The following is a 21089-nucleotide window of genomic DNA, read 5'->3' as shown; positions in this document are numbered from 1 at the left end:
TTTGTGCCTCAGTCACTTCTTGATGACGTGGGAGGAAGAGCTCTCTGGTGCAGAGGGGGGAAGATGTTATCAGTAGGGAACAGCCCACCTTTGCTTCATGTAGCACCTTTTCTGGCCAAGATGAAGCAGTAACTGCATCTTGTTAGTAGTAGCGTGAGGGAGTTCAGCACAGGCAGCTGTCACAGGGTGCTGCCGTTCCATGGCCACTTTCAGCAAGCCCTGAGCAGTGACATCTACGTGCAGGCACACACATACCTTAATATAATCAATTTTGCAGGCAGGTGCCAGGTGCCCTCTCCTTCCCAGCCTTGTTACATCTCTGTCCAGCAATGTCACCAAGGTCTTCAACACTCATGATAAGGCAGAGTGCAAATCAGAACAGAGTCAAAGACCTTGGTGACAGCATGACATGACTGCTGTGATGGCCACCTGCAGTAGGTTTGGCTCACTGCTTGCAGACACTGGATTTGCAACTGGCCTGAATGCCATTTTAGGAGAGGATAAAACTTTTGCAAAAAATAAGCTTTCCTCTTGTTTTGAAAAGTGGGGATGCTATTGGCCCTGAGGCACTCCCAAATACTTTGTTTTGCAGTGCCACGGGGCAGTAAATCAACAGGTAAAGTCAAAGCCACCTTCTTTAATTGTTGCTAACAGCTGCACATGTGCGCCATTCTAGTTGGTATTTACTTCATTGCTCTTAGTTTTCAGTGATCCCAAAGGGCATGTTTCTATTTTTCTTGAAACCATCCCAACTAAACAAAAATGGAGCAATGAAATAGGCAGAGGGAAACAAACATCGCCTAAGAAATTGCATCAGATGTCAGGCTATTATTCCATGTGTGCCCTGCCTTTCCCAGTTGTTTGTTGGATTAGTACTGCTCGTGGTGTAGGAGAAGCATCGGCTGGGTGGCATCCACTGCTGATGCACTCTGCTGCACAGACAGATGTTGGGACTGAAGGAGTTTGCAGCCTGTCTGGTCAGTGCTAATAGTGCTATTTTATTTAACAGGTAAAGGATGATGGAGGGCTTGGGCTGAAGAGCAGCCCTTGGGGGAGGTTTTCTAGTGGTGTGTGTCCAGCTGTGTGATTATAAGGGTGCTCAGGAAAACAGGATGTTGTACATTATCTGCTAGATGACTTTAAGGTGATAGTTTACTCCCTTCTCGGTGTGTATCCCCAACAGAAATGGCCCCACGCCCTCAAGCTAAACATTCAAATTAGTTCTTATACCTGCCTACCTCTCCCTAATTAAGCTGGTTTCCTCCCTGGCCTCCCTTGGGAAGGAACCTAGCAGAAACCAGCCAGGCTAGAATGAGGACTAAGAAACCATGTGTCCAGGTGGCCTTCACCCCCGGAAACAGCTGCAGACACCAACTGCAGCAGGGTGGCATTCCTGCCATTGCACGTAAATATGCAACTGGGTTTTCTGGTACTGTGCTCCACAGTGACATGCAGATCCGTGCCTTTCCTTTAGGCCAGGGAAAATGTTGCCAAAAATGCTGCCCTGTGGTGTCAGTAGAGAGATCTTGACTTGTGTGGGCGAGTAGAAAGGCTGCTTTCCCTTTGTTTTCAGTACAAGTTGCTTTGCGTTAGCCCTCAGCAGAGTCTCCAGCAGGTTCCTGGCTGCTGCCACCTCTGAGCCCAAATCATCCAGCCAGGAAGGGGAGCCCAGCACTGTGTGGGAATCAGTGTGATTTCTGCTCTGGTCAGAGGCCATCTGTTGGGATGGAGCGAGTAGAACAAGCTGTCAATACTGGGTACTTGGATTACACAAAGGGTTTTGTAGTGTGCCATGTTGATTGGGCAGTTTGGAGATTCAGATACACATAGCATTTTTCCCACATCTGCCTAGCTAATTTTTTCTTCAAATCACTGGGTCACTGAGCAGGCACAGACTTGAGTGTCCTTAGATAATTCTTTTTTTTTTATGTAAGGAATGTAAGTTGTGCAGGCAACTGCAGATCTTCTGGAAAAACTTCTCCAAAATGTTCTTGGAAGGGCACTTTAAGTCCCTTACTACAGGTAGCGGGCAAAGTCTCTGTGTGAATCCACTGGGTCTGTTATTTTTTTCTGTCCTAAACTGAAACTGGGAGGCTGACTGTCAAGAGATATGCAAAGGTAGAGAAGACTTCTTATAGTAGTGTGGGTCCCCAGTTGTGTGTTGGGCAGTTAGCGATGCAGCTTTTATTAGTGAGGTGGCATGATATTTGCTGAATTACACATTTGCACAGTTACCACTTTCAACAGAGTCTATTTCTGCTTTCCTTAATACCTTGAAGCCAAAGATTAGATTAAAGTAATAAAATGATGTTGATAGAGGTTTAGGCACAAAGGTCTGCTGCAGCATTGAATCTCTTACCACAAGAATCATATTTGTTTCCTATGGGGTTGTCCATGAACTTTCAGAGGTTTCTTTGTCTGGAACAGCATTGCATGACTTTGCTTAGGGGCTGAGATGAGTAAAGAGATGCAGCATAATGTGCATCGCTGTTTTCTGATTCTGCGGAACGGGGCTTTCGGTCTGAACTTCCCTTCTGCTGAGATGCTTTTGAAGCGAGAGGTTTAGAATAATACCAGCTTGGATTCTAGGTGGGCGTGTATGGATGTAGGAGGCAAAGACTGAAATCCCTCTGGAAGTGGAACTGAAAAAAACCCAGGCAGTGTTATGTTAAATCTGGCTTTGCTGTAGTGTCTGCACTGTACCAGGTGACACAAGCTTGAGGAAAACATTTCTGAGAATCCTATCACAGTAGACTGTATGGACCCTGTTAAAAACACATGGGGAGAATCACAAGCATGTTAGCATTGGTCTGCACTGGTGAAGGGCTGCACTGGAAATGTGGTTACTTAAAGACCGGCTAACCCGATGGTGCCAGCTAATGGTCCGACTGCATCCAGAGAAGCCAACAGTGCCCGTATCTACAATTAGAAACACAGCTATTCCAACAGATAACCAAATCACTGTACCTTAAAGGCACTGTTTTTATCTTGCTGTTAACTTGTCTAGATAAAGACACAATGATAAAGAAAACAAGCATTGCTTACTGACTGCTTGTCACAGTGTAAGTAATATTGGCATGTGCTGCAGAAGCAGGACAGTATTAAAAGTTCTGGGTGCTTTCTTTAGTCTAAAACTCTTCAACCTGGTCTGTCAACACTGACTCTTATTTTGAACCAGCGAATAAAATGCAGAATGTTAAGTAGACAATTATACTTCTCATACCCTACTACTGTCTTTCTCTTTTTGTATGTAACCTTGTCAGTACAGCTTGCTAATAGCAGAGTATGTTGCCGAAAACTTGTGCTCGGCGTTAACTTCAATTTGCATTTATTTTCTGTGTTTTCCACTCTTATGCAATTTCTGGATTTGTTCTTGGTGACTTCTAATCTCAAAATCTCAATAAATTGCCCGATTTGTTGAAGACTGCATTTGGTTTATTATTAGCTACAGGCTGAGGTAGGTTGAGAGAGCGGGATAGAGACTTTTCACATTGAGCCTGGTGTTAATTCTCCCCTAGGAAATTTGTACCACTGTCATCTGGTGAAAAGTTCAGCTTTCTCAGAGGATTTCCAGGGGGCTGAGCTCTCATAAGAGTGGCGATTATGAAATTGCCACAGTTGGGAAAAGCTCTGTCCACTTCTGTGTCTGACTTGATACTGAGGCCAGAGTGCCTAGTTTGGATCTGACTTCCTTTAGCTCTCAAGTTAATATTCAGCTTTGGAGCCTTCTCTAGTAATGATACCTTTCATCTTCAGTGTGCATTATGAACACTTGTTACCTAATTTTTAGAGCATTCCTGTGAGCTAAAAAAATAAACAGCTGCCAAGGAACTGGAGCCCTCATTCTGAATCGCAGTAGGATGTGGCAGTTTTCAATGTAGTCAGGATGTGATAAAAGGTGATTGCTTTGAAATATTGTTGATGTTGAATCAAAGTTCATTTTTACCCAGGCAAGAGGATAGAGCATTGTTCAACTGAGTTTTTTTGAAAATCCACAGAAGTTCAGTTTTTGTAGGCAGCCTTTCTCATGGGAAACAGATGCTGTTCCATTTAAATATTTTTGGTCATAAAATAAGTGAGTGTTAGTGCCAGGATCTTGGCTAAAATCAAACAACATATTCTACCACCTGTTGCTAAATTTCTTTGCAGCTTCAACAAACTGCAATATTCTTCACTTCCAACCCTGAGGGTTTTTTGGTGTTGCTGTGTTTTATCAAGAAGTGGTTGAGTCTTCTTTGAGATGCATTTTTAGTTCAGGCTACAGTTTTATGCTTGTATTGTACTTTGTGTATGTTTAGTTTCCAAAATGCTGGAAAAATCCTTCGAAACTAAATACAGAAGCTGCAGAAAAAAAATAAATTATACAGATTTTTATGTATTAACTAAGTGTTAATAATGAACTGAGTTTGTTAAAACTTCATGTTGCTATGCCTGTGTGGCATGTATTCTCAGCTGATGAAAAACTGGTGTAGCTCTGAAAATTTAGCATAACGTAGATTATCTATTAGCTGAAGATCTTGCCTTAGCTTTTTTTTATGCTGACCTGGCAGCACTAAGCTATATGTGGAGGAGATGGAGGCTGATCTGTGACACACATCCTCTGCAAACAGCTAAAGTTTCCTTCCTCTTCTAATTGAGTTTTAAAGGATGGTGCAATAAAAGACCCTTCTAAGGGATTTTAAATCAAGACACTTTCCTGTGGATTTTGTTGTTTGTTCCCCCCTCCCTGACCACTTACATTCTTCTGAATCTCTGTCTTTAGAGGCAAATACTGCCTGAGTTAGTCTTTAGATGGATTTTAGGTTGACACTGGTAGAAGGTTTGCATGACTACAGACAGATAGACCTTAATAAGGGTAAACTATTACATCACAGGAGGTCCTTTCTGTGTAGTTCTCCATCTATTTTAGCAAGCACAGGTGAAACATAACTGGAACATATCTGAGACTGAACCATACATTTATGCCAGAAAGGGATGTGCTGATGGGACAAAGACAGCTTATTGCAAAGGTAGCAATGTCTCAAGTCTGAGTGCTTGTTCTGGCTTGTACTAACCAGCTGTTTAGGAAAGCAGCAGCTGTTGTCTGCCCAACAAAATGCTACTTCAGAACAGCTGTAAAGTCAGAGGACAGAAATCAAGACAATGGAGCAGCCTTTAAGACCACAAGTGTCTTCATCCAACTTGGTCTCTTTCCTTCCTTTTCACGTTATCTCTCACTGCTACCTGAAGAAAGTGCAAAGAATTTTACCAGGGCATCCATATAATAATGCAGAAGACCTCTCCAGCAGTACGCACTCAGTTTTCTTCAGGTTAACTGCACTGCGTTGGGACCCTAGTACTCAGGACCAAGTTCCTAAAGCAACAAGAGGCGCTACTCTTTTCTGTGTCTACTAGTAACGTTCCTGTCCTCTGTGTAAAACACAGTGGACACTGATACTGGTGCAAGTACTCCAAGGTGTATTTTCAGCCAGCAAGTTATGTCAATACTGGAGGCAAGGAATGGTTAGTATATTCACAGTCCAAAACACCAGCCTGAAGAGTGAGCTGCTCAGCCTACCAAGGCTGGGTCTGTTCGGAGCATGCCGATGTGAACCAGCACCCATGTAAGCTACAAGAGATCTGATATCTAGCTAAGGCTTGATGTGGATTTAGGCAATCCGTATCTACTAAGCATCTGCTTTGCAGTCTTTCCCAAAGACTGAGAAAGTTCTTATACAATTTGGAAGTGCTGTTGCTCAACAGTCTGACTTATACTAGTAAAGGGGCTGAATGGTTGCAAAGGTTTCTGTAAACCAGGCAGAGAAAACGTAATCTCTTGTTTCAGTGCTCAAGCTTGATTATTCTTTTCCTTTGGACTTGAGTCTCAAGTAAAACCAAACTACTATCCATGAGGATAACTTTCCAATGACCAACTAAATTGAAACATAGGGAGCAATCATGGGAGGCTGAAGTAATTTAGCTGTAGGTATGTTTTGAGCATAAGTAGACAGTGTTTCTGCTTGAACTAATTGGCCCACAACGAGTGGCTTATCCTTGATAATCTTTAGTGGGTTTTGCTCCCTCTTGGATTGATCTGATGCTTTGTTCTGGAGGTGTTTTGTGCTTGGAGGGCATTAGGACTTGGCACTACATCCAGAAGTGACAGGTCTTCCTGAGCTTAGGGAAAACAAGAGCCACTACCATCTGCTGACTGCAGACTTGATACCGTGTTCAACTTTAAAAGTCCCTAGATGTGAGTCAGGTTCCCCAGAGCTGTGAGGAGTGAGAGGGAGCCGTGGCAGCGTGAGGTAAAAAGGGAAGGGGTGGCTTTTTCCTCTTCTCATCAGCCTTTCTACGTAAGGTGAAACAAATATAAGTACAGGACAGTTTTGTGGGGGAAGCCTTTCAAACTGAGTTTCGAGTATCATGATACTGCTAGAGGAGTTCTGCCTGCTTGTTTTGGGGCCTAGAAATGGTTTTGGCATAGGTGTCTTCTGTTTGCATTTGAACCAGCAGTCCCCCAGATGCATGCTCACGTAGCCAGCTCATGAAAACCCTTCTGCTGTTAGTAATGGTCATTTGATTAAAATGTCCAGTCCTGCTTTTTCCTGTGACTTGAATTTCCACTGAATTTAAGGTCACTGTGCTCAAATACAAGGAATTCTGGATGAGGTCTTCTTCAGTCACAGCTCATAACTTCAACTTCTGCTTAGTTCTCTTCTTTTTTAATAGCATAATGACATCGTTTGTATACTCACACCAGTGTTTGCCATTAGAATAGTGATGTGGCGGGATGTGACCAAGGTGTTTGGTTTCCAGTCTGTCTATTGATTTTATTTTTTTTAATGCATTTTACTGTGTCTGAGTTGATGCTTTTGAAACATCTAAAATATCTGTATTATCTAGAGCATAATGTTCCTAGTGCAGTAAAAATCCAATCATAACAGAAAACGCTTACTTTCTGCCTCTTTAGAAGCACTTCTCTTTCTCTGAGCTGGATTTGACCCTTAGAGACCTTCTCCATAGCCTGTGCCAGCCCCAAAAGTGTTCTGTGTACCACTCCTGAAAATAATTTTGTGCAATAATTATCTGGTCATAGATATGACCAATTTTATCTGGTCATATCTGAGGTCTGTCATCTCTGTGGGTGACAAGCGAATTCAAAGGCTAAGAAATTTGCAGTTTGTCCTTATTTTGTGAAAATTAGCAGGAGAATTTTCAGCAAGTTATAACTGCCATGTGATTTGGAGCTCTGCTCAAGATTTCCTTCTTAAAGCAATCCAGTGAAGATACTTAGGATGTTTCCTTTAAGACTGCTTCCCTTTTTGCACTGTTAGGAGCCTGGGTAATTTTTTTTTCTGTTTCTTCATTGGCAAGCTGTATTTCACAGTTGTCTGTGCTGATAACAGAATTTGGCTTACAGCAGGGGAAGACGTGAGAATACATCTTCTGTGGTTTTACACAGGGCCTAGGGAGGTGGTTGGATGTGTCCCTTCATAGACAGAAGCTCTGCAGGCTGTGTGTTTGCTGGCAGGACTGCTGGAGGCCAGCCTGTGGCTTTTGCTTCTCTGCCTTGTGTCTTTGCTTTCTGATGCAGTCTTTCTATTGTTGTGTGTGTCATACAGGAGGGGTCCTGGTGTCATTTGGGACTTAAAGTACTACCTGAAGAGAGGTATGAACCCTGTGTCTGCTGCTGACTTTCTGTGCAGGTTGCAGGTGGGATCTCAGCTGACTTAAATGGGCTCTGTGTCCTTGAAGCCAAGATGTATCCCCAGCGAAGGTTCACCAAGGACTGGTCTCGGCCATGCACCAGTACATGGTGTCAGCTGTGCTTTCTGCCAGCGACTTTTCCTTTTAAAGCGCTTCTAAGTGAAAATGTAGACTTGTAGAGGAATGGAGATGGTTGCAGTGTCTGCAGTCCCACAATGAGAGGGAAGGCCTGGGCCTCTCACACAATGCTTCCCTTTTTCCTAGGAGAGATCCTAGCTGCTGGAGATAGGTAGCAGGCCACCTCCTCTGTACTCATGGCATGGCAAATACAGGAAGATGATGGGGTCTGGTTAAGTAGGTGCTCACTTGGGTGTTTTCTAATGTCTGCAGAGGCAGCATTGTTGCATGTCTGGTGGACACAGAGCATAGAGCTGTAGCCTACCATAAAAACTAGTCAAGCTATGGCTGCAGAAGGAACAGCACTTCAGCTATTGAACAAATTAGGCTTGTATTTTCACATAGCTGGACCTGCACAACAGGCCTGCTGAGCTGCTTGATTTCTTGTCAGCAAATCAGGGTATGGCTGCCCAGCTTGTTCGGAGGACATTTTTAGCTCCAGCCAGTATAAATAGGGATACAGGCAGTATCCCTGAGCTGTTCCCACCACACAGGGGAAAGAGTGCCTTACAGGAAAAGGAAAATTGAAACATAGTAATTGCTTTTTTAAAAAAGACTTAAAAAATGTTGTTTTATCATGCTTTCTTGGATGTGTTGTCCAAAGTTAGGAATATAATGAGAGCAGATGAAAACTTGCAGCCTTGCCAAGCCCAACACTGGCCTGAGAGGTCTGCTTTTCACATTGTAGATTGGGGTCATTGGCTCAGTAGGGTACAATGCTGTAACAGGCTTCAGCATTAGGAGATCTCTGTTTCCTCTGCAGGATCGGCAATTAACAAGTCATTCAGTCTACGGTTCCACTGTTGAACTTGTTTGAAAGCCCATTTTTATTTTCATGGGAAGTTGCTTCAGACACCTTTTGTCTATAAATCAGTGATGGGTAATGAGTGTGAAAATCAGTTGAGGTGTTCAAGTGCACCAGTCATGTATTCCTGAGGACTACTTTCCAGATACTCCATTGAAAAACTTATACAAAATTCCAGTGTACAAGGCAATTGTGTAGCAGCGCTTGGTTTGCCTACTCTAGTCCTCTCACTGTGTGATGGTTTACTGAAAGGCAAGGCAGGTTTCTAGCCAGAGTCCTTGTAGTGCTCACATGCGCTACCATTAAATGCTTTCAGCTGCCAGAGCTGAAGCTTCAGCTCTTGGTCCCAGCTTCAACCCCTTCATGTGCTCGTGTCTTGCAAAAACTGCTGTTGCTGGGAGCACGACTAGTGAACAAGCGATGCCCTGGGTGAAGCAGGCCTGTGTGACTGGGGAGCCTCATGAGGAGCCCTCTCCTCCGGTTGTCCCCAGACACTGTGGAGTGGTATTCCATAGGCTTGATGGCCAGCTGTGCAGTCAGGCTGGTGCGGGTGTCTTGAGTTATTGCCCTCGCGTGGGAGCTCTGCAGAGGTGCCGCACACCCACCTCCCTTGCTGTAGAAGTGTGGTCTTACCTGAGTGGGGAACTAGGAGCTGCAAATCTGAACTCTGTGCAGGGCAAACACAATGCCTTATTTGCTCACTTGCCACTCTTTGTTGCTTTGCTCCTGCTGTTAACTGGTGGAGATGGGTGCCTCTGTGTGGTGCTGGGAACCCACTTGTCTGTCCTGTCTCCTTTGGGCTGTTGTGGAAATCTGCTGATTCCAAAGAACAAAGCTAAAGCTTCTCGTGCCCCATCCTGTCTTACTTTCATCTTGCTGTGATGGCTTAATGCTGCTGTTATGAAAATGATTGGTTGCCCTATGAGCAGTCTCTATGATGAGAAATGAAGGGTCATAATTTAACACCAGCTTCTCTGTTGCCTTGATGCTTGGTTGTGAGGAACACAGGCTTAGCCGAAGGCTAGTAAATCCTCCAACCGCAATGGATACATAGAAAATAATGTAATTGTTTTCTGCCTTGCATGTTCCATCAGTAGGGAGTGAAATCCTGTGAAGATCTTGTCACGCTTGTAGATGGGGCACACTGCCCTGGCTTTCCTCCTAGCTGAATTAATTTACGGCATGAATCCCCTTCACCCCCTTCCTTCGCCCAGTTCCTTGTAGGGACTTACAGCATGTGAAGCTGGGAAGTAAACAGTATAATCCTACTGTCAGATTGTTTTCACCAAGCTTGTTAGTTTTAAACTGGCTGTAAGACTGGTTTATTGTAGATAATGGGCGCAAACCCTTTGTGCAGAAACATTGCAAATTGGAGTCAGACCTGGTGAGCTTTGTACTCTACAGTGGATTGAGATGTTGAAATAGCCCTTGCGTGCCTTTTATTTTTAGAAGGCAGTGTTCAGGATATGAAAACTGTAGCCACAATTTCCGTGGGGTTTTGTTTTTCTACCCTATTGTTTAATTTTAAAAGACACTGCACCGTTAAGTTTCTGGAGGAAGGTATGAGCCCCTCCGTGCTTCCAAGTGAAGCAAGAAAGAATGAGAGAGACGCTTGAGGAGAATAGTCTTGCTCTGTAACCTGTCCCCACAGGCTTTTTTGTCCCACTTGTCTGTGGATCTTCCCAGTATTGCTGGAAATGCTTAGTGCTTACTGTGAGACCTGTCACGGTCATACTTGCAGTAAGATCAGCAGATTAAAACTGCTCCCGGCAGCGGTTTCTCTTGCTTTTCCTGCACTGAGCCACCTTTTGAGCCTGTGATAGTAACTGGGGATGTGTTTCTAGAATGAGGACACTAAAAACCTCTGGCTCTGGAGAACATACAGACTATGGACACATCGTTCACCACACAATTAGTGCCTCAGTTCTGATGTGTGTGGGATGGAGACCCCACGTAGCAATAACTTGCTTTTTTTTTATCATGAACTTTTTTTGGTTTGCTCTTTGATTTGACCAATAATGTAGCAAGTGCACAGGTTCTGTTTTTCTTGCTAATTCATGTTGATGTCTTGAGCTCCTTGAGTAAGTTTGAGTTAGTTTTTTTTTTTTTTTTTCCCTATTGTCACAATTTGATTCTCAAGCAAGGGATGACCAGCCTAGCTTTGTGCTCAGGCATGAAGGTGAAGGCGCTGGAAAAGGTTGAGCTGTCAGGAAAATGCAAATCTTAAAAAGATTTAAAGCAGCGTGTCACTCCTGTAGGAGATGCTCTGCACTCTGAAAATGAGTTCCTGGCTTCCATGCCCAGAATTCAGCCCCCAAGGCTGGTTTGCACTGTGTGGAAATGAAGGACAGCTGTGCCTTTCATGAAGTCAGTATCTGTGAAATGCTGCCACGTGCAATTGTCTAATCCTGACCTGTGACTTCAGAGAGGAAGGGTGGTTTTCTTGTTAAGGCACAAGACCTGCAGCTCTGGGAGCTCTCAGTTCTGCTGCAGGCTTCCTTATGTGACAGTAGGGAGGACCATTCTGCCTGCCCCATGTGGGAAAAGGACTTCTGCTTGTTTCATGTGGATGGGGACCACCTCCTGCTTTGTTGCTGTATGGTGCCTGAGCTGGAGCTAGGCAGAACAAAAGCATTTCAGCGTCATTGGGCCTGCTGGCATTGGGTGTTATTTGTGTAGTTTGCAAGAAAAACCTCTGTTTATGTTCTCTGATGTTCTGTTGTTGCTCCCTTGGGGTTAGGACTGAAATTGTAAAAGCAGTCTACAAGGAGGACAAGCTACCTCAGTATTTCTTCTGAAGGTGTTCATCCCACCATGGAATCAGTGAGATGGTTCACATGGGATCTGACTGTCTTTAAGCATGGTTGCTCAGTCAGATCTCAAGTTCATCCCCCTATTTGTGCTGGGGCTTGTCTCAGTTGCTGGGACCTGAGGTTAAGACAGGAGGCCATCGTACCGTGTAGTGGTGGTGAGGGGAGCCTGTGGGACTGTGCCTGAAGGGGAAAGGGAAGGAGAGGTTGCAAGTCCATGTCAGTGAAAGTATGCGGAGAGATTTCTCTCGGATGTGCTGTCAGGATGCTGCAGCTGTGTCACTCTGTGCCCGCTGGCTTGCAGTAGCTGACCGTGCCAATGCTCTTGGTCAGTCTCAAGTGTGAGAGAAGATGTGCAAGTTAAATCATGTTTGAATTGAGATATTTTGCCTCTTTTTTTTTTTTTTTTTTGAGTAACTTGATGGTGTGTCTGAGCTTTTATGGCAGGAAAACACTGCAGCAGTAGGTCTCTGGTTGTAAAATGTGTTCTTCCACTCCAAATGTTTGCATTATTAGGTAAGCTTGGTATTAGCCTTCAAAAGACTTGCCTATTTCTTTTGTTTTCTATTTTTGGAGGAATTCTTTTAACTAATGCTCTTGTATTTCCTTAGGCCCTAGTGGGCAAGCAGACTTGGAGGAGAAAGGCTGTTTTCAAGAGGAAACCTCTATTAACTCTTGTCTTTTTGAAGTGTCCAGGGCAGGAATTTAGACTGATTGCAGTGTTTGGTGCCCTTCTGTGGTTTCATGTGCAAAAGATTATGCATGCCTCCATGACTGAGGGGGATTGCATAAAACACTGAGCCACAAATGCTGGAAGTAGGACCAGACTGGAGTTGGGGAGAAAATGCATGGTAAAAAAGGCTGTCGGTTTTCTTAGAGCACTGCAGCAGGACCGTGGTGGTGGGGGTTCAGTCCCTTGGTCTCACACAGCTTCCATGTGTGGTTTTAGGCAGACAAGGGTTATGACCAGTGATCACGGGCTGTGACCAGCTGGCTGGAAGCCATGCATTGTCCCACAAGCAGTTTCGGTAACTCTATGTTCTGTTCCCTTCGTGTTTTCCTCCAAATGATGATGAAAACTTCTTCAGACGTTTGTAGGAGTTGCCTTGGAAGGCAGCTTCAATTTTCAGAAAATTCTAGTGCTGAGCAAGTCTGAAAATGCTCAGCATGACAGAAAGGCAGGGGAGGAATGCTCTGCTAATGCTGGGCTGGTAATTACAGCCATGGAAGATGGCAGGCTCTTTGTTATTCCCATCATGATTACCAACAGGCCAGCAGGAATCCCGATGTAGTTCAGGTTCCTGCAATTACCTCTAGAATATGTCCCCGACCAAGAAAATCCTGCTTCCATGTGGCAAAAGAAAACCCAAACCAAACGCATAAACAGAAGAGCCTGGGCAGACCCAAAAGCTAAACAACGAGGGAACAGAAAAGTAGGAGAATTATTGCTTGGTTAGTGTTTAGGTTTTTTTAAAGGTGTATGGCCCTTTAAGAGGAGCTTGAAAAATATTTTAAAGGGGGACAGATTTAATGAAAAAGCTTGCAAACATCTGATCTCTGCATGCCAGTGTGCCTTCAGCCAGCTACCCCTTTGTCCATCTGAGTTTCCGAACTGTTGATAATCTCACCAAAAAATAAACAGGCTGCAGAAGTGTTTAGGGAGTTCAGTGCATTTAGGAAGTAACCAAGGAATTCGGGGTGGGGGGGGAATTTTTCCTCCAGTTGCGGTGAAGCAGGGTGCTTTAGCCTCTGCTGGAAGGAAAAGGACGCGTCTATGTTACTGCAGGAGCCGGCTCTTTTCCCCGTCTTTCCCCAGGCTGTGAGAAGGGATGGTGGCTGATTTTGGGTGAGGGGGTGCCGTGGGGCGTTTGCACGGCGTGGTCAAAACCAGTGTACCGCCGACTGGTCCTGCTGGTGGCCGGCGGCGGGGGGAGGAGGGCGGGCGAGCGAGAAACTCTCGTCCCAGAGTAACCTCCGCGGCGCCTCAGCGGAGGGGGGTGATTTACTCTGACTTTTTTTTTTTTTTCCTTTCCTTTTTTTTTTTTTTTTTTTTCCCCCTCGTGGAACAAAAAGGCGAGAGAGGGAATTTGTAACTGGATCTGTGGAGGAGGGAGCAGTGACCGACAGTAACCCCGCGGCGGGCGGCGCGCGGCAGGAGCGGAGCGCGCGGCTCCCTCCTCTCCCCTCCCCCCGCCGCCTGCGCTGCCAGCCCCGCAGTGACACCCACCCCCCCCCCTCGCTTTGCCACCCCCCCCCCCTCGCTTTGCCACCCCCCCCCCCTCGCTTTGCCACCCCCCCCCCTCGCTTTGCCACCCCCCCCCCCTCGCTTTGCCACCCCCCCCCCCCTCGCTTTGCCACCCCCCCCCCCTCGCTTTGCTACCCTCCCTCCAGCCCTGACCCCCTCCTCAGCCTTCTTGAGGGTATCTGCTTGAGCTTTCTTGAGGATACCACCCGCCGAGCGACGCGGGGGAAAAAAACACGAAGGGGGGTGGGGGAGAGTGGGGAGGGAAGTTGTGTTAGAGCTGTTCGTTATGGGGGGGGGAGTTACAAACTCTCGGGGCTCCCTTGCATTATTTTCCTATAGAGCTCGTCGTTTCCCGCGGGCCGCGGCATCCTCCCTCCCTGGAGTAGGGGGGGGAAGCAGCGTGGCACCTAGCCTGGTTGACTTCTCTGAGCCTGGAAGTCTTCACCCCGGTAAATCCCACAAAACTGGCTCTCTCAGCTCATCCTGGCATAGCTGCTTTCCTCATTGCTGCTTAGTTAAGCATAGTAAAGATAGAACTGTCCTCTCTTTAAAAAAAAAAAAGAAAAAAAATCCCACAAAAAAACCCCACCCCAACAACAAACCAAACCCCAACTAAATAAAACAACCTGATCTCCAGAGGTCCCTTCCAACCCCATGTCGTTCTGTGGCTCGGTAACCCAAACCAGTGTGAGGGTCAGTTGCTTAAGCTCCAGGTTTGTGAACTTTTATTAGTGTACATGGATTATAATCTCCAGATGGTTCCTCCTCTGTTGTGATGGAGATACAAATTTGTTTTAAAGCCAAGACCTGAAACGCCAGCAGCTTCAAAAGATGAAGCTTTTGGGAAAGAAAATGGAATTAAAAAGCATTTGCAGAAATTTTGCTGAGTGGTTAAGATTGCTTCCTAGATCTGTGTGTGATTTCTGTATCGCACCTGTGTGTCTGCATGTGTCAGACTTTGATATTCATGGTAGAGTACGTCTGCTGTTAACATAATTGAATGCAAGACGGTAAGTCCCGCAGTGGTCTGCGCACCAGCTCAGTCCTGTGTGCAGTTACAACACAGCGAAACTGGGTCTTCGTGCAGGGCTGCTGCTGGAGTAGGGTTCACCCCAGATTAGGGGAGCATCTTGGTGTGCCTCGCCGCTTCTGTATATGCGTGTGCAAATTGAGCTGAAGTAATGATGTTAAAGGGAGGTGTTTTTAAAGGTTCTTTTTTTTTTTTTTTTTCTTGAGATGTAGACATCATGGATTGGCATCTCTGAAAGCTGCCAAGGTTCAGAGCACTTTGCCAGCAGCTCCTCTTTTTCCCTTTGTGCTATGGTTTGTGTAATTCCTTCTTCCCCGTTTGTCAGCTTTGCTTTTCCTGTTCAGGGCTCTCACGTGAGTTTCCTTTTGGCTTTGCCATGACTGTGATGTTGCTTGTTTTGTCCCTTTCCAGACTTGAAACTTCGGGATTTCCTGGTTGACAATGAGACGTTCTCAGACTTCCTCCACCATAATGTGTCCATGCCATCGTCTGCAGTAGAGGAGCTACTGGATGCAGAGGTCAACCTCCAGCAGGTAAAGAGCACTTTCAGCCACTAACATAAAGCTTGCCTATTGTTTGTTTAACCATAGTGCCAAGATCCACAGTGCAGGACGCCTCTGTGCTAGGTGTTGTCCAAACACAGAGGAAAACGTAATCCCTGCTTCTCTCTTTCCTCCTGCCTTCAAATTACTGTCTTACTTTGCTGTAAGCACATGGAGACCCACAGACAAGTGTTTCTATCTGCATAATAAAATAGCCTAGTACCCTTCAGGCTAAATTGAATTTCTTCTTTCTTATTTTTTTTTGTTTGTTTTTACCCAAGTAAAGCATTACTTAGGTTTCCAGTGCTGTTCAAACTCTTTTACTTTGATTAGAAATAAAAATGGGGTGATTGGTCATTCAGAAGGGACTGAAGCAGGGTTTCTTTGTGTTGCTCTGCCTTAGATTGCTCTGCAGCAGGAGGAGGCGTGCTTTTCAGTTTGTGGCCAGCTGTTCAAGACAGATAGTAAACTTGTGTATTATGTAGCACAAGGGAGTTCTGATCTCAAATGAAACATCGGCAGCAGTGACAGTTGGGCTGGAGACCCTGTCTTGGGATGGCTGTCTGACATTGTCAAGCTCGGAACATGTTTTTTACTAGTTGGATGAATTAGTCCACCAGCATCCTTTCTGATGCAGAAGTCAGAACTGGTTGCTTCAGACTTCAAAGGAAGACCTGTGGTTCTCTTAGGGCAGTGCAAAAGGTGATGTGTATAAGAAGGAGGAAATCCATTCTGCTTTCCAACTCTAGATCAGATCTTTTCTTTGAAGTAGAGTTGATTAATAGTCCTCTCAGACTTTGTTTTCATGTACTTACAGATGCTGTCCCCCTTCGCACACATTGTCTTGTTCTTCAGCGAATTCTATCAAGCCATCTGTTTTAGTGCAGTTTGATAGTTAATCCTACCAGTTAAGGATATGTTCTATTAAAAAAGAAGTGGAAAAAAAATCTTACCCATTTTAGGCTGCAAATTTTACTTTACTTGAGACTAATTTGCCTGAAACTCATGCTAGATTAAAACAGAATTGTACTATGGATGGTTCTACAAAGTTTTAGCAGCAACAACATAGTAATTCTCCCCCAGGCTGATGGGAAGGCAGAAAGATTTTCCAAGAGACAGAAATCTAGCTGTGACGTTATGTCACGTGGCTGCCATATTATATCGGTTGTATATGGCAAAGCCAGTGAAAGAAGAAGATTTTAGCTTTTATCTACATAATGTGTCTGAAGGGTGGTGAAGGAGTAATCAGTCGGCTGGCTCTTGCCTGAATGCTTTAAGCTTTGTTCTTGTTTGTGGAATTCTTGTGCTGATTCTGCCAGGACACTGGGAGTGGTGGTGTTTATTCTTAATAGCAGTTTGTGTTCTGGGATGGCAGGAAGAAGTGATATAAGCAACAGGGCAGTAAGCTGCAGAGGAGGGCAGTGGCCTACCAAATCTTTCTTTGAGCACTTTTCTAATACAGATAATAACTGAGAGGCAGAGCTTTTTCTTCGTGTAGGATGACTTTATCTGACTCACAAGATGGATCCCTTTGATTTTGCTGGAGATCTGGGGCGGAGATCTGACTTCACCACTGAGCTGCATAGTGACTGCAGTATTAATATGCAGTAGCTGTTTGGTCTCTGACTGAGTGGATCACAGCTTCGTTCACAAGGCCACGTAGAAGGGCCTATTCAGAGTATGCAAACCTCTCCCAGCAAATACAGTCTTCTCCTGCAGCCCGTTAGTGTCCTGTGGTTGCTCAACAAGCCCAGAAATTATCATTTGCAAGTAAGGAGCTGAAATAATGCAGGACTGTGTTTTGCTGGTGTTACTGTAGTGACAGTGCTCCAACATGCCAGGCAGGGTCGTGTATCCAGTATACTGAATGCAGTGGAAATACATAAAAATAGCCAATGCCTTGAGGGGCACGTTGCTTCTTGGGGCAGAGGGGCTGAACCTTGTGTTTCTGTCATAGTGGCAGGTGTGCCCAGGGGTTTGGAAGGAGCCCGGATCATCAGTGGGCAGGCAGCTATTTCATCAAGTCTAGTATGCTGCCATTCTCCAGGTGTGGCCAGACAGCTGTAAATGCGGCTTGGATGGCAGGAGTAGGTCCTATCCCTGTGAAAAGCTGCGGGGGCACAGTGAGGTCCTAGGCCAGGGCTGCAGTATGGTAAGTTGAATGGTAGTGAGGAGTAAATAGCAATGACCAGGGCATACACTGCCTGGAACAAACCTCCCTTGTTTTAGGTAGTAGAGACAGTCCCAGGAGAGAATGATGTGACCTGTGAGCACAAAACAGTGACCTCTGACTGCTTTCAGACATGAGCCTGGCATTTTGAGAGTCCTTAAGGGACTTAACCTGTCACTTAGAATGTATTTGCCTGTTGAAGGCACTGTGGTATCAGGTAACTTGGAATGGTTACAGAGAATTGGCTTGGTGTGACTGGGCATTTTAGTTTAGGGCGGGCAGGCACGTTCTTTGTTCTGGGGTCATGTGGTATGGACCTCGCTGTGATTGGAAAGAGTAGTTTTTGCCCAAAAGAGCTTAAAATCCAAGTGGGAAAGGTGGACGGACATAGGGGATGGTGGGAGGGTTGTTCACCTTCACTTTTTTCAATGAGCACTAAGAGCACTGGGAGACACTGGTTTTGAACTGGAATGAACACTTAGGCACTGGGAGACCCAGGGGAAGCTGCTTTAAGACAGACCCCAGGTCTCCTGAGTGTCATTCCAATGCTACAGGAATATCCCTTTTTTGGCATGGCTGCAATGGTGGTAGTATCTCTGCTGGCCAAAAAACCACCCAAACTTGAAAAAGGCCAGCCTTTTTTATGTGAGAGCTATCCGATTTATTCAGTGAGAGTGCAGCATGGAAACATCCTATTTTTGGAATATGGATGCAGACTAAAGTTAAAAGTTTGCACAAGTGTTGCATTATAAATCTCTTCCCTCTCCTGTCAGTTCCATGTGCTTGTTTTCTGAACAGTGCGCTTTTTATCCCCAGATTGTTGATGCCCTTTTGGTTTTGAAAGACAAGAAAATTTTAAGACTTACCAGCATGATTCAGTAACTATTAGCTCTTCCACGATGTAGATCAATCCTCTTAAATTGTTGCTGGAAGCTGGGCAATGCATGCTGGGTATTACAAAAGAACAGAAAGAAGAAATGAAGTGTAAAGCTGTTGTTACCTGTGCATTTACAATAAAACTGTTTCCTCTGGCCCCAGGGCAAAAGAAAAATACTCTTTCCAATAGAAGACTCTGGATTTTCCTTGTGTTTAGCACCTTTGTGAGGTGTGCATCTGTTTGACATGTACCTGTTGTTCAGCAAACCTAAATCCTGTGTCTGACCTTATTTAAAAAAAAAAACTAGGTCGTCAGGTTTGAAAGGGACTGGTGATAATTCAGAGGGATTTTATGCATTTATTTCATTAATCATGTGGTTGCTTGTGGATTAGGAAACATTAATGACAAGAAAACTGTCTCCTTAAGTAAACTATGCCTGTGAAAGACTCAAAGATCTTATCTTTTGTTTGTTGCAGTCAGTAAAGTAATTATTTTTTTTTTTCACTGATACTTCAGAGCTACGGGATAAGGTGATCCTGATCCCAAACAGCACAGAAAATGTGGCTGGCAGATACAACTGAGGAGTTTGGGACATAGGTCTCTTGCCCTTCACATACATTTGCCAGACTTTTGTCTGGTCACAAGCCCTGTTTTGTCTCTGCGGCTCAGTTCCCAGAAGACTGAAGATTAGGCAATGCATGTATCCTTGGTTGGAGGAAATGGCTGCAGTGGAGGACAGATCTCTGCTGCTGTGTGTGTGTTTGCGGAGAAGTGGAGAGACCTGCCTCCCCCAGGGCTTCTCCCCCATGTACTCAGCAGGGAAACATGTTTTTCTTGGAATTGAGTTGCACGTGGGTCAGGGCTGCGCAACCTGTAGAGAAGAACACCCTCTTACCTCTATCTGGAAATATTATGAATGGTTAGTTTTGTCTAGATGATAACCAATTTTGTGCTATGAGCCTATGAGGGAGACTTACATGCTTTCCCCACTTTTACAGGTCATTGTGTATGGTTACCGAATGCGACTGCGAGATCTCTGCAATAGCTCAACACTGTCTGAATTTCTCGCAATCCGAAATCAGACGGTGGCCATGGACTCTGAAGCCTTTATTTGCACCTTGCCAAAGGAAAAACTCCACGCAGCCGAGCAAGTCTTCCGTGCTAACCTGAATCCTTTGAAGCCCCTTCAGGTGAGTCCACTGGTCCCACCTGTGAGAGGCTATTGCTGACACAGTGACATTTTCTAGGACTTGCAGTCTGGGAACTAATCCCTGCATTTCCAGAGTGAACTGTTCATTGGCAGTAAGAAAGAAGAAAGGTTGTCTTTATCACTGTAGCATGAACAACATTGCTTCTTCCTGTCATTCTTAGCCTTCCTGTTGCAGTGTGGTACTTGCAGAGCATAAATGTGTGTGGTCTGCAGTTCAGAGGAAAATATTTATGTCACATAGTAACAAACAGGTTCTTGGTTGTCCCTGCATTTTGGTCAGATGTTGTGTCTTGGCTGGAATGAGCCCAGATTTAGACTGAACTATGCTGAGTGCTAACACCATCACCCTTTGCCTTTACCATGGGGCTACTGAGTGCAGAAGTTTCTAGCCAGTGGCAAGCCAAGAGTCAAGTTCTAAAGTCCTGTTTCAAAGGTTGACCAGCTGGTTTTGGAACAAGAATTCATTGAACGTCAGGAAAATACATTATTTAGGGGGTGATAGGAGACTGGAGCAGATGTAGCTGTTTATCTAGGAAACCCCAGTGATACTTCATTATAGGTCCAAAATATCTGATAAAGTACAAAAGTTTGAGGAAGTTAGTGCTGGAAATATCAGTAGAGAGAAGAAGGGACTGTTCTGTTACCCACTAAAACAAACACTCTATTGTCCGCTATAAAAGAAATAAACGTTTGGGCTATGTGAGTTTACAGATTGATGAGCCTTTCAGGACTGAAAATCATGTACTGCTTGCTTGGCTTTGTCCCCACTCAAAGAGGGTCACTATCAAGCACTGGAATCGTATTACTCTTCTCAACAGTACATAGTGGTCAGTTACCTCTCTCCGCAGCTCATCTTCTGTTTTCCATGTGTCCTCAATCTGTATTTTTTCTTTCCTCCTGGAAGAACAAGATAATAATGACCATTAAGAGATGAGGTAACAGCACTAAAATTGTCCCTATAACAAAGATAGGCTGTTTGAAATGGTATGGCTATAAGTGGTTTCTTATTTCAGTTAGATGTATATGCATTCATTTTCTTTAAATCATTCAGAGATGCTAGGCTTTTGGGGACCAAAGGGGATGGAAATAGCTGGCTATAGTACAACTTGGTTTTGGTCTTCTGAGCCCTCTGGAGACTCGGTCTTACTTTTCTGATTTATGGAAGTCTCTACAACTTAGTTGACAGAAGCAGGTACTGAGTGTATCTGTGTAGTTATATCTGTATTGTTTGTTGGTGAAAGAAAGGAGTCACAACCACTCCGTGCCACTTGGCAACAGCAAAGTAGATTAAGACATTATGTGCAATTTTGAGGGACTTCTGAGAAACTGGCTCATGATCTTGGCTTCAAAGGAAAAAAAAGCTCGAGTCCAGAAGCCAGCAGTTCTAAACCTGCTGTGTATTGTACACTGTCTTGTAAAGGTCCACAGTTTTCCTCAGAAAAATGTCATAGACTACCCTCTAGTTAAGCTGCTGTAGTGCATCCCGGAGTGAAATAAATGCCAACTGGCTTCAATGTGGCCAGGCAAAATGACT

At 44.8% G+C, this 21089-nt stretch overlaps 1 protein-coding gene across 1 annotated transcript in view; it reads left to right on the top strand.

Annotated features, from left to right (window-relative positions):
* ABCA1 (ATP binding cassette subfamily A member 1) overlaps positions 1 to 21089 on the top strand; it is an 81110-nt gene that overhangs the window by 14565 nt on the left and 45456 nt on the right. The window contains exons 5-6 of the mRNA XM_074166836.1: positions 15168 to 15289; positions 19344 to 19535. Coding sequence (XP_074022937.1) covers positions 15168 to 15289; positions 19344 to 19535 — 314 coding nt within the window. The remainder of the gene's footprint in view (positions 1 to 15167; positions 15290 to 19343; positions 19536 to 21089) is intronic.

The sequence above is a fragment of the Numenius arquata genome, chromosome Z, assembly GCF_964106895.1.
Source record: "Numenius arquata chromosome Z, bNumArq3.hap1.1, whole genome shotgun sequence".
Lineage (NCBI taxonomy): Eukaryota > Metazoa > Chordata > Aves > Charadriiformes > Scolopacidae > Numenius > Numenius arquata.
This window is presented reverse-complemented; position numbering and strand designations above follow the sequence as displayed.